Source organism: Pseudoliparis swirei, chromosome 9, assembly GCF_029220125.1.
Source record: "Pseudoliparis swirei isolate HS2019 ecotype Mariana Trench chromosome 9, NWPU_hadal_v1, whole genome shotgun sequence".
Taxonomy (NCBI): domain Eukaryota; kingdom Metazoa; phylum Chordata; class Actinopteri; order Perciformes; family Liparidae; genus Pseudoliparis; species Pseudoliparis swirei.
The window spans coordinates 1,973,507-1,987,019 of NC_079396.1; the positions used below are offsets into that span (position 1 = coordinate 1,973,507).

General features: G+C 51.6%; 1 protein-coding gene across 1 annotated transcript; it reads left to right on the forward strand.

The window, feature by feature from the left end:
- Positions 1–8,911: 8,911 nt before the first annotated feature.
- Positions 8,912–12,684, forward strand: pim1 (Pim-1 proto-oncogene, serine/threonine kinase). The gene is made up of 6 exons (XM_056422931.1): positions 8,912–9,300; positions 9,561–9,661; positions 9,785–9,835; positions 9,935–10,301; positions 11,028–11,204; positions 11,300–12,684. The coding sequence occupies exons 1-6, from the start codon at positions 9,228–9,230 to the stop codon at positions 11,521–11,523; spliced, it is 993 nt and encodes a 330-aa protein (XP_056278906.1). The 5' UTR covers positions 8,912–9,227; the 3' UTR covers positions 11,524–12,684.
- Positions 12,685–13,513: the final 829 nt, after the last annotated feature.

Below are 13,513 nucleotides of genomic sequence, written 5' to 3' on the forward strand. Positions count from 1 at the left end.
CGAAAGGAGACGGGCGAAGGAGACAAGCGAAGGAGACATGCGAAGGAGACGGGCGAAGGAGACGGGCGAAGGGGACGGGCGAAGGGGAAGGGCGAAAGGAGACGGGCGAAGGAGACAAGCGAAGGAGACGGGCGAAGGAGATGGGCGAAGGAGACGGGCGAAGGACACGGGCGAAGGAGACAAGCGAAGGAGACATGCGAAGGAGACGGGCGAAGGAGACATGCGAAGGAGACATGCGAAGGAGACGGGCGAAGGAGATGGGCGAAGGAGACATGCGAAGGAGACATACGAAGGATACGGGCGAAGGAGACATGCGAAGGAGACATGCGAAGGAGACGGGCGAAGGAGACGGGCGAAGGAGACAAGCGAAGGAGACATGTGAAGGAGACATGCGAAGGAGACGGGCGAAGGGGAAGGGCGAAAGGAGACGGGCGAAGGAGACAAGCGAAGGAGACATGCGAAGGAGACGGGTGAAGGAGACGGGCGAAGGGGAAGGGTGAAGGAGAAGGGCGAAGGAGACAAGCGAAGGAGAAGGGCGAAGGAGACGGGCGAAGGAGACGGGCGAAGGAGACATGCAAAGGAGACAGGCGAAGGAGACGGGCGAAGGAGATGGGCGAAGGAGATGGGCGAAGGAGACGGTCGAAGGGGAAGGGCGAAGGAGACGAGCGAAGGAGACAAGCGAAGGAGACGGGCGAAGAAGACGGGCGAAGGGGAAGGGCGAAAGGAGACGGGCGAAGGAGACAAGCGAAGGAGACATGCGAAGGAGACGGGCGAAGGAGACGGGCGAAGAGGACGGGCGAAGGGGCGAAGGAGGCAGGCGAAGGACACGGCGAAGGAGACAAGCGAAGGAGACATGCGAAGGAGACGGCGAAGGAGACATCTGAAGGAGACATCTGAAGGAGATGGGCGAAGGACAGGCGAAGGAGACATCTGAAGGAGACATCTGAAGGATACGGGCGAAGGAGACATCTGAAGGAGACATGCGAAGGAGACGGGCGAAGGAGACAGGCGAAGGAGACAAGCGAGGAAACATCTGAAGGAGACATGCGGCGAGACGGGCGAAGTGGAAGGGCGAAGGAGACGGGCGAAGGGGAAGGGCGAAAGGAGACGGGCGAAGGAGACAAGCGAAGGAGACGGGCGAAGGGGAAGGGCGAAAGGAGACGGGCGAAGGAGACATGCGAAGGAGACGGGCGAAGGAGACGGGCGAAGGAGACGGGCGAAGGGGAAGGGTGAAGGAGACGGGCGAAGGAGACGGGCGAAGGAGACGGGCGAAGGAGACATGCGAAGGAGACGGCCGAAGGAGATGGGCGAAGGAGACGGTCGAAGGGGAAGGGCGAAGGAGACGGGCGAAGGAGACAAGCGAAGGAGACGGGCGAAGGAGACGGGCGAAGGAGACGGGCGAAGGAGATGGGCGAAGGAGACGGGCGAAGGAGACATGCGAAGGAGACATGCGAAGGAGACATGCGAAGGAGACGGGCGAAGGAGACATGCGAAGGAGACATGCGAAGGAGACGGGCGAAGGAGACAAGCGAAGGAAACATGCGAAGGAGACGGGCAAAGGAGACGGGCGAAGGAGACAAGCGAAGGAGACAAGCGAAGGAGACGGGCGAAGGAGACGGGCGAAGGAGACAAGCGAAGGAGACGGGCGAAGGAGACTAGCGAAGGAGACGGGCGAAGGAAACAAGCAAAGGGGACAGGAGAAGGGGACGGGTGGAGGGGAGGACATCAAAGTGTCAGCCTTCGCTCTGAGAGGTGAAGGAGACACCGGGGGGGGGGGGGGGGGGGGCTCTCTGTATTTGTTTGGCGTCATGGCGACCGTGCCCTGCGTCGTGTCCTCCTCCCTTTTTATTTCCCTTTCTCTCTCTGCGCCTACGTACTCCCCCCCCCCCCCCCTCCCCTGTTTGCTGAAGATGTGGCAGCGTGACGCCGGCGGCCTCCGGGTCGAACAGGACTAAGGACTCAGGACTCAGGACTCAGGACTAAGGACTCAGGACTCAGGACTAAGGACTCAGGACTAAGGACTCAGGACTCAGGACTCAGGACTAAGGACTCAGGACTTAGGACTCAGGACTAAGGACTCAGGACTCAGGACTCAGGACTAAGGACTCAGGACTCAGGACTCAGGACTAAGGACTCAGGACTCAGGACTAAGGACTCAGGACTAAGGACTCAGGACTCAGGACTCAGGACTAAGGACTCAGGACTTAGGACTCAGGACTAAGGACTCAGGACTCAGGACTCAGGACTAAGGACTCAGGACTCAGGACTCAGGACTAAGGACTCAGGACTCAGGACTAAGGACTCAGGACTCAGGACTCAGGACTAAGGACTCATGACTCAGGACTCAGGACTAAGGACTCAGGACTCAGGACTAAGGACTCAGGACTAAGGACTCAGGACTCAGGACTAAGGACTCAGGACTCAAGACTAAGGACTCAGGACTAAGGACTCAGGACTCAGGACTAAGGACTCAGGACTCAGGACTAAGGACTCAGCACTCAGGACTCAGGACTCAGGACTAAGGACTCAGGACTAAGGACTCAGGACTTAGGACTCAGGACTAAGGACTCAGGACTCAGGACTAAGGACTCAGGCCTAAGGACTCAGGACTCAGGACTAAGGACTCAGGACTCAGGACTAAGGACTCAGGACAAAGGACTAGGGACTAAGGACTCAGGACTCAGGACTCAGGACTAAGGACAAAGGACTAGGGACTAAGGACTCAGGACTCCCGACTGGCCGACGTCACGCCGGGGAAACGAACGTCACGCCGGCCGCTTGTGGGCCGGACCTCACGGCGCCTCCCAGAACCAAGAGGATAAAACTCTCCAGATCCACTCATTTCCTCCACTTCCTCCGCCTTCACTTTACCCACTTCCTCCATCTTCATTTCCTCCACTTCCTCCGCCTTCACTTCCTCCAATTCATCCACCTTCACTTCCTCCACTTCCTCCGCCTTCACTTTACCCACTTCCTCCATCTTCATTTCCTCCACTTCCTCCGCCTTCACTTCCTCCACTTCCTCCGCCTTCACTTCTTCCACCTTCACTTCCTCTGCCTCCACTTCCTCCGCCTTCACTTCCTCCACTTCCTCCATCTTCATTTCCTCCACTTCCTCCGCCTTCACTTCCTCTCGACCGGGGGGAGTAATCATTGGACAGATAAGAGAGGGGAAGGGGAGAAGGAAAGGAGGCGAGTAGGCGAGGAGGAAAGGAATGCTGTGCATTCCTGCCCCCCCCCCCCCCTCCCCCCCGCCACGCACACACACATGCTCCAGGACTCCTCCTCTCCTCCTCTCCTCCTCTCCTCCTCTCCTCCTCTCCTCCTCCTGGTTACGGAAATGTTTCAACAAACACGGGAGGAATGCAAATCTCCCGTGGCGGCGCTCCGTCCTCGACGCTCCCAGAGCGTAAACATTGACTCTGAGTCAGAGACGGCAAGGAAAGCTTCCGGAGCCGCACACACACACACACACACACACACACACACACACACACACACACACACGCACACACACACACACACACACACACACAGAGAAACACCCAATGCACTCATAGGGAGGGGCAGGAGGAGGGTCCGCTGGGTGAGAGGCCCCCACCGAGGGGCCACAGGAGCCGCCTTTATTATTGATTTCTCTATTTTCTTATTAAAACACAGCAACATGAACTTTAACTGTTTCTATTGTTTTTTCATCTTTTTTTGTAAATACATTAAAATAAATTAAAAGAGGTTGCGTCATTTGGCCGAGCCACACACACACACACACACAGACACACACAGACACACACACACACACAGACACACACACACACACACACACACACTATCATAAGATGCCTTGAGTTCAGCAGAATAAAGGATGAGTTTACTGTAAATAAGAAGGGAGGAGAGCGGCCGCCGGTTTGGGTTCAGCCGGTTCAGTGTGTGTGTGTGTGGGGGGAACTTCCTGATATGGGGTTTCCCAGGGAAGCAGCTTTGAGTAGTTTCTGGGCCATGACATCACCGGCAGCGACACAGAGGTATTCTGATTAGGGGGGAGGAGGGGGAGGGGGGGGGCTGGGAAAACCCCCAACACCACGACCACGACAATCACCGCCGACCCTCTGGGCCACGACGGAAATGAACTGTAAAGACGACTCAATTATTTTCTATTTTTTTAAATGTTCCACAACATTCCCGAGGAGACGTATGGATTCGGCGCGTGGTTATTTATAGGCGCCGTCGGCGTGGCTCCTCGCTGGAATAAACGGTCCCATTCACGCCACCTCGGGGGGGAGGAGGAACCGGATCAGCCGATCGCCAAAACAACAACAACAACAACCTTTTGTGTTCCTGTGGGAAGTGAGGAGGAATCCCACCGCGGCGGTGTCACCGGCTGCTTGTGTGACAACACGGTCTGATGTGTCACGACTGGCTGCTTCCCACACACACACACACACACACACACACTAAACAAACCCCTCCCCCTCCTCTCTCCTCTTAACCTCCGCGGCCTTCTTCCTGGTTCAGCACTTTCCTCTACATCTCAGGAACCATGGAGGAATCATCAGGAACCGATAATGGTTCTTCACAGTGAAGCCATCGAAGAACCATTTCTGGTTCCACAAAGAACCTTTCAAACCAGGGTTCTTTAAAGAACCATGTCCTTACAGAGTTCTTCGAAGAATCTTTAAAGGTGCCTTAAAGAACCTTAAAAAGACGGTTCTTTAAGGCACCATTTCTGGTTCCACAAGGAACCTTTCAAACCAGGGTTCCTTAAAGAACCATGTCCTTACAGAGTTCTTAAAGAACCTGATAGCTGCTCCGAGGCCCCGAGCGACCCGTCCTCCAGTCAACCAGGTATCTGACCCCGGACGTCCTTCGTAGATCCAGTTGCTGTCCGATAGTTCTGATTGGCTCGCGGCTGTTTGGGGGCGGGCCTTAGCGAGCGCTCGACTCATACATCCGACCCCATTCCTCGCCCTCGCTCGTGGTCGGCGTCATTATCTCCGGACGTAATCGCCGGGTTCACCGATTTATAGGATATCGTGTTAATCTCACCTGTCAAGTAGAAAGTGATCTTTCCCGTGGTCCCCCCCCCCCCCTCCTCATGGACGGGTCCAAAGCGGACAACGCTCCTATTATTGTAACAGCCGTAAACAAACCTCACAGGAACTCCTAATTGAGACAAGTGGCGATCATTTCCTGGAAGGGCCCGTCTGTGTGGCGCTGGTAGGTATGCCAGTGACCCCTGACCCCCCCAGGGTGGGGGGGGGGGCTAAGCCTTTGCTGACATGAAGGTTGACCCGCCGTGACCTTGAGAGCACTCTGCGCGGCATTCCCACACAGGCCTCGTCTTTGATGTCCGCCGAAGCCTGTTCCCTTTTCCCATGGCCCCGACAGCCAAGGGGGGGGGGGGGCGGCTACCTGAGATGGGGTCAGACCACACTGGAGGTGACATTCCTCCCTCCTTTGAGAAGATGCCTCTAAAAATAAGTCTCCTCCCTCACTTTCCCACATGCTAATGCTTTCCTTTCTTTAGGGGGGGGGTGAAAGGCGACCCCCCTCTGGGGTCATTTGAAAAAGCTCACACCTTTTTTGTAGAAGCCTGCAAACGCATCAATGAATCTGAAGTCATTAAAGTGAGGAGAGGGGCCGGCCCTCAGGGGCCCGGAGGGCCAATCAACACAACTTGTGTTTGTTTGAGAGGAGCTGCAGGCCGGTCTTAGGACGTGGAGGAGGAGGAGGAGGAGGAGGAGGAGGTGGAGGAGGAGGTGGAGGTGGAGGTGGAGGAGGAGGAGGAGGAGGAGGAGGAGGAGGAGGAGGAGGAGGAGGAGGAGGTGGAGGAGGAGGTGGAGGTGGAGGAGGAGGAGGAGGAGGAGGAGGAGGAGGAGTCGCGTACCGGAGGGTCAGGGAGATAACGAGAGTTTATGGTAAGTTTCGTTTTTGCGACGCCAATAAAAAGAAAACACAACGTTGCACAAGACGTAGATTTAAGGTGGACGACTTGACTCCACACACAGAACCATGAGGGTTCTTTAATGGTTCTTTCAAAGGCTTTGTGGTTCTACGAAGAACCATCACCCACTGGAGAACCATTTCAGAAATGGTGCCTTAAAGAACCATGTTTTAAGGTTCTTTGAAGAAGTCTTTGGGGATATGGTTCTTTAAAGAACCCTGGTTTAAAAGGTTCTCTGTGGAACCAGAAATGGTGCCTTGAAGAACCATGTTTTGAAGGTTCTTTGAGACACATTTACAGGTAGAATTATTAAGGAAATGGTTCTTTAAAGAACCCTGGTTTGACAGGTTCTTTGAGGAACCAAATATGGTTCTTCTATCTATGGTATGGCATCCCTCTGAAGAACCGTTTTGGGTTCCAGATGGAACCTTCATGTGTCTGTGTGCCGAGACTTGACTCTGGACTGGAGAGCAGAGACTTGAGACCTGCAGAAGGACCCGGTTCCCCCTCCTGGGACCCGGTTCCCCCTCCCGGGTCTTGGTGCTGTGAAAGCGTTCTTAGAGTTTCTCTTTATCTGGAAAGAGGAAACAATACAAAGTGTTACGCAACAGCAGCTTTCAGCCACGGGGCCTCGGCGGGCCCCCAGGGGGCCTCGGAGTGTCGGTGGCAAAGTGAAACCCACATCCAGGGGGGGGGGGGGTGACGTCAGAGGAGAGGATCTGTGGCACCGAGCTCTGCAGTCCTGTCGACCCTTTAGAAAGAGGAGACCTCCAAGAGATCGCACCGAGCAGCTGACCCCCCCCCCCCCCCCCCTCAGAAAAAGCAAGCGGTGCAACGACTAATCTGTCCCCTGTCACACGAGCCCCCCCCCAACAGAAGATGCGCTCACTGGGCCTTGCTCCTCCATGTTTTTCCCACCCCTCACACGACCTCCCCGACCCCTTCAGGGACACGCCGCGCGGCGGCCGGCTCCCTGCAGTCTCCCCCGTCGAGCTATAAATAGACCGAAGAGCCGGTCAAGCTCTGAACACACAAGTGATCCCTAATTAGGAAACTACACGGGCGTTGTTTTGGCGTGCGAAGCGTAAACCACCGCCGACGTGTTCAGACGAGCCGATTGGTCGACGCCCAGCGAGTTACGCCGGTTCAGAGACGACATTTGCATATTTGCTTCAAACTTTTCGGAATTACAGGAATTTGCCCCGGAGCGAGTTTCTCCCGAGCCGTCGGCATTCCGGCCTGACCTGCTCACCGATTATGAAATATTAAAACGAGACAAAGGGTTTGCGGCTAAGTGGAGAACTTGATGTCCTCCTTGATTGTTTGTTAGTGCTCACGTAGGCAACACGTTTATTTATTTACATTTTTATTATTATTTTTATTGATTTGTTATTTGAAACATGAAACATGAATGATGATTAACAAACACACGGTTCTTCATGAATCTCTGTTTTCCTCCAGTGTTGACGGACCAAGTCGGCTATGTTATCTCCAAGAAGGTTTATTTACTTGTTTGTTTGTTTGTTTGTTTGTTTTTGCTCACGTAGGCTCATGCAACACAGCTGCTGCCGCTTCTACATGCATGCAAAAAGTTGTTTTATTTCAATATTTATTGAATGATGTACAGAATTCATCTTTATTATAAATATATTTATATATATTATTTATTTTAATTTTATTTTTTAAGTCCACACATGAATGATGATTAACACACACTTTGTTCTTTATGAATCTCCGTTCTCCTGCAGCGTTGATGTCCCATTTAGACTCTGTGACGCACCATAAATCAGCATTATATATATATATATATATATATATATATATAATAATTTATTCTTATGTTTACCGTGAAATCTCAAAGGAAAATTACTGGGGGGGGGGGGGGGGGGGCTGGATGCCATTCAGACAATACAATGCGCGGGAAAAGGAGCAGAGAGAGAGAGAGAGAAGAGGGGGAGGGGGAGTAACTGGAGGTCTCTTTATCTCTGGTTTCCCACATCCTGTGAACGCGGCCACCCAATTTGAAAGAATGAGAGGAATGCGCCCATTCTCCCCGCCGCGCTTTGATGCGCAGCCAGCGCAGATGCATTCAAATAGAAGAGACTCATAGTGGCGAGACTTCACCTCGGTCAGTAAACCTCCGTGTTTAATGTGGGAATCATCAGGTAAATGACAGGGGGTGAGGGGGGTGAGGGGGGGGGGCTGCTGCACTCAGGTTGCATGTGTGTGTGCAAAAGAAGAGACAAAGTGTGTGTTAAGTTAGGATGCTTTAAAGTGCAAAAGCAGAAACAATGCACACACAACACGTGGGAAACGAGTGAAGAAACAACACAGACTTTAAATATAAAATAAGTATTTGGTGGAATAAAGAAGAAACTAATAAGCATTCGGTTTTAGTAACTTAATGCACACTTTTTTGTGTGTAAAGCCGATATAAATAATAATAATCTTGTCGTCTTAAAATAAAGCGAATAAGTATTTTGTGGAAAAGAAGAAACGAATAGTTTCGGTAACTTGATGCACACTATTTCTTCTGTAAAGCCTCATAATAGTCTGGTCATCTTGAGTCAGTTTCCCGCGAAAAGAAGGACAGGGGGAGGGTGTGTGTGTGGGGGGGGGGGGGTGACCCACTTGGCTTAACATTTGCATTTTCGCTATAACTATTACTTTAAGTCTGAACCCCCCTCTTTTCTTTTCCTTCTTCTTCCTCTTTTCTTTTTTAGCGCGTGTTTTATTCCCGCCACGTCCCGGTGTGTCTGGGCCAGCCGGTTCACCGGGAGGCGGGCTCCAGTTTGTATTTTCTTTCTATTTTTTTCGTTTCCATTCCGTTGATTGACGTGCGCGCGTTTGCGCCGTCCTCATTGGTGCAGCGCAGCGGAAGTGGGCGGTGACACGGGCGCGTCCGGCCCCGCCCCCGCCCCTTACTACCGCCTTATAAGCCTCCAGCCCCCCTCGGTCTCGCCGTTTCACGAGAACCGGCTCCAGCGCACCGTCGCTCGGCTTCATTGTTTACAAAACACCGCGTCGACCAGCGGCTCCACGGAAGCGTTTATTATTTTTAATAATTATAATAATATAAACACTTCGGACCGCGGTTTGTTTTTGGGGTTTTATTTCCCCCCTGGAGCGGCTCTTTTCTTTTGATCCGGATGAAAGGATCTTTACCGCATTGTTCTGCTTGTGCAACGTGGACCGGGAGCTGCGCGCGGGAGACTCGGAGGGTCGGACTACCGGAATAAAAACCACCGAAGAAGAAGAAGAACAGGTCGTGGACTCTCAGAGAGGAATGCTGCTGTCCAAGCTCAACTCTCTGGCCCACATCTCCGCCGTGGACATGCCGGTGAAAATACAGCTCCAAGGTTAGACGCCCTTCTCCTCCTCCTCCCTCCCTCCTTCTCTCCCTCCTTCTCTCTCCGCCGTGTTGTGGTGGAGGTCGGGCCCGCAGCCATGGGCCGGCAGCCCCGCTGTTCGAGGCTCCACACACACACACACACGCACGCGCGCCTCATTTTCATGCGTAATTTGGTTATTTCTCCATATGTGATGGCGCTGTGCGCAGTAGGGGTGCGCTCGGTTCGGCCCCCGGTGTTCACCGGCGGTGTGTTTATGTGTCCTGCAGGGAAGGAGCCCTTCGAGAAGCTCTACCAGGTCGGCGGGGTGCTGGGGAGCGGCGGCTTCGGCACCGTCTATACCGGCACCAGGACCACCGACGGAGCTCCGGTTAGTACGCATTCGTATTATTATTATTCTGTGGTTTTTTTTACTGTATTAAATGTATCGTAGCGTGGTGTGTGTGTGTGTGTGTGTGTGTGTCTCTGACGCGGTGTCTCCTCGCCCCGTTAGGTCGCGGTCAAACATGTGGCCAAGGACCGGGTGTCCGAGTGGGGGGAGCTGGTAAGAAACCTTCTGCATTAACTTGATATGACGTCACATGATCTATATTAAAACGCATATCTCGGTGCTAACATGTCATTGTTCCCTCCCCCTCTGCAGCCCAATGGCTCCCGGGTGCCGATGGAGATCGTGCTGCTGAAGAAGGTCTCCACGGGGTTCCGCGGCGTCATCAAGATGCTGGACTGGTTCGAGCGGCCGGACAGCTTCATCATCGTGATGGAGCGGCCGGAGAACGTCAAGGACCTGTTCGACTTCATCACGGAGAAGGGCGCGCTGCCCGAGGAGCTCGCGCGCAGCTTCTTCCGCCAGGTGCTGGAGGCCGTGCGCCACTGCACCGGCTGCGGGGTGGTGCACCGCGACATCAAGGACGAGAACATCCTCATCGACCTGCGCACCGGCGAGATGAAGCTCATCGACTTCGGCTCCGGGGCCCTGCTGAAGGACACCATCTACACCGACTTTGACGGTGAGCTTATTTTATTTAATTTTATTATTTATTTTATTTATTTTTATTTTACATATATATATATATAGTTGATGGTTTTGGGTAGGAATGTTCTGGGTTGAGTCGTCCATGTCCTCCGCCTTTGCTTTGGCGCCCTCTATCGGTGGGACGCTGCATTTTTTACAACTCAAAGTTTGTCAACAAAGTCACGTGTCCACTCCCTCCTGGCCCCTCCCCTACCCGCGGCACACTGCCAGTCACGCGCTCTGGCACCTGAGCCCAGATAATAAGCCTCAGGAGCAGCTCGGCCCATAATTCTGCTCTTTCTTCATCTTTTTAAACCTTTTTCTCGTTTATACATTTTGACTACAATACAATTATATATATATGACTATAACACAATAATATATATATCGTTTTAAACCTTTTTTCGTTTATAAAGGTTGACCATAATACAATAAGGTTTTTTTCATGTTAAATGTTGTGCATTTACTAAAATATATATATCTTTTTTTTAAAAATGTTGTTTATACATGTTGACTATAACACAATAAGTTTTTTTTTTTTTTTTTTTAGGAAGATGTGAATTTACTAAAATATATATTTAATATATTTATATTATGTCTATATATATATATATATATATCTTTTTAAACCTTTTTAAATTTGGACTATAATCCAATTTTTTTTTTCACGTTAAACGATGTTGTGCATTTACTAAAATATATATATTCTTTACATTTCCAGGCACCCGAGTGTACAGCCCACCGGAGTGGATCAAGTACCACCGGTACCACGGCCGCTCGGCCACCGTGTGGTCGCTCGGCGTATTGCTGTACGACATGGTGTGCGGAGACATCCCGTTCGAGCACGACGAGGAGATCACGCGAGGCCAGGTCCTCTTCCGGAGGAGAGTCTCCACAGGTACGTTCACGGCACCTGGTATTTATATTTATATATATATTAACTTTTCTACATGTTTAGAGCTCCAGACTTATTGGTTCTTCTTCTTCCTCCAGAATGCCAGCAGCTGATCAGCTGGTGTCTGTCGCTGCGGCCGGCCGACCGCCCGTCCTTCGAGGACATCGTGAACCACTCGTGGATGCAGAGCACCTCCTCCTCCTCTTCCTCCTCCTCCATGGTCACTTCCCTGCTGCAGATGGAGAAGACCACCGCGGAGATCCGGCTGCACAGCATCGGCATCGAGACCACGGCGGCCCCCCTGCTGGCCGTGGCCCGCTGAGGGACGAGAGGACGGAACGTTTGATTCAGATCCTGAGACCGCTACACGGAAAGAGACTTATGTAACGGACTCGAAGCAAGAGGGGGGGGAGGGGCGACACCCAGGCCCCCCGGACCCTCTCGCCGCCTCCCGGCTACTTGATGTCCCCCCCGAGTCCCTCGGGTGGTCGTCGGCCTGTAGCGGCGCTCCGCATCGCCTGCGTCGAGCGAAAAAAAGACACGAGCGCGAGCTCGCCGCCGCGAACCAGCAAGCGAGCGGCGTGCCAGCAGCGTGCCCCCCTCCCACGACCTTTCAAGTGCCTTCTGTGAGATTGTTGCGGGAGGAGGAGGAGGAGGGGGGGAGACCCTGAACAAACTTGAATTCGTGAGAGCCGAACAGCTCGTCACTGTACAAGGCTTTATATTGTTGTTTTTGTCACTTAGTTGCTCTCACGGGCCAATCGGTGAAGCCCGTGTACGGGCCAATCGGTGAAGCCCGTGTGTCCTTTACAACCACTTCTCTCCTCCAGTGTCACGGCGACCTCATTGGCTGTGTGCAAACAAGTTGTAAACAAGGAACCACTGGACTTACCTCACTCTGTTTGTTTACTACAGCGCGTGCAGCAACCTCTCTCGTACACAGCCGAGAGGTACGGAGGCACCCTGAACGCACCGCAATGCAAAAACCACACCGAAACGCAGCACCCTGTGCTCGTCTTCTCTGTGTGTGTTTTTTAAACAGTGCCTCACGCGGGTCTTAAAATAATATTGTAAATACAGATATTTATTATTGCCGTGTTTTTTTGGGGGTTTTTTTTCAACACATCGACAAACGCAGAATATATTTATTTTTTATTTATGAGATTATTTTTCCGGCTGCTCGTGCGCATCTCATTCCACGGTCTCTGAAGGGTCCAACTAATTATTTTTTTAAATACCTTCTCTTTTTTAACACCCCCCGACCAGATTTATTTATGGCTCGAGAATATTTTCAGATTTTTGTTTTTTAAGGAGCAGATGTGTGAGTGTGTGTGTGTGTGTGTGTGAGTGTTCTGAATGAGTAAACTCCTGCTTTCACGATTACAGAGTGGATTTTTTTCCTCCTTCATCCGTTCAAGTTATGATTGTAAATTCTGTTCAAAAATATTTTTATACTATTTCAATAAATATTTTTTTAAACGATGACACGTGTGCCTCCTCTGTCTTGCTTCGGGTGACCTTGTGACCTCAATGTCGTTACAAAATGACACAACACGCATCAAGGTGCTACCAAAATGTTCCAGGATATAACTTTATGACAAAATGAATTAGAAAAAAGATATAGAAACGGCAGATGACAACAAGAAGATCCTTTTAGTTCCCAGAACCCCCCACACACACACACACACACTGTTGATAGTGAAGGACACTCCTCAGAATCGGTTGAAAGCGTTACATTAACCCTCTTTACCAACCCTTACAGGACCTCGGTGGCGGCAGCACCTGTCAATCAAAGGTAGCCCCGCCCCTAAAGCATCACCTGCCTTATTTTTATTTATTTTTGGACTCTAAATGACCATCATGTACTAAATGATGTCACGCTGTATTGAAGAAGTCTTGAAACTAGAGTCCCTGACATTTAATTGGCTCTCTCAACCAGCCAATCAGGGCTCTGCTCTCTTGGACACGGAGGAGGGGAAGCTTTAAGTAAAAAGGCGTCGATGAAGTGTCGGGCGTCTCTTCCTGCTGCAGCTACTCTCACAACGTGGTTTCCCTGAAGAGAAGACGGCGCTAGTTTCCACGAACGACGCCGCGGTTCACTTCCTGTCTGGTTCTGAGAACCTCACCGGGCTCTGCACGTCCGCCGCCGTCGTCATCAACGTTCAGAAAAAGCCCCGAATGTCTGCAGTTGGTTCAGTTCACAGATTATTTCAACTTTAAAGGAGAGAAAATACAGTTTTTTAATTCACATTTTTATCATACAAATGACCTAAGCACATAGAAAAACTCAAACTACACAAAACATTAACTAA

Coding starts and splice junctions, on each gene's coding strand:
- pim1 (XM_056422931.1), top strand. CDS start 9,228: ATGCTGCTGTCCAAGCTCAACTCTCTGGCCCACATCTCCGCCGTGGAC. Junction 9,301..9,560: donor GGTGAAAATACAGCTCCAAG/GTTAGACGCCCT, acceptor TGTGTCCTGCAG/GGAAGGAGCCCTTCGAGAAG. Junction 9,836..9,934: donor TGTCCGAGTGGGGGGAGCTG/GTAAGAAACCTT, acceptor CCCCCTCTGCAG/CCCAATGGCTCCCGGGTGCC.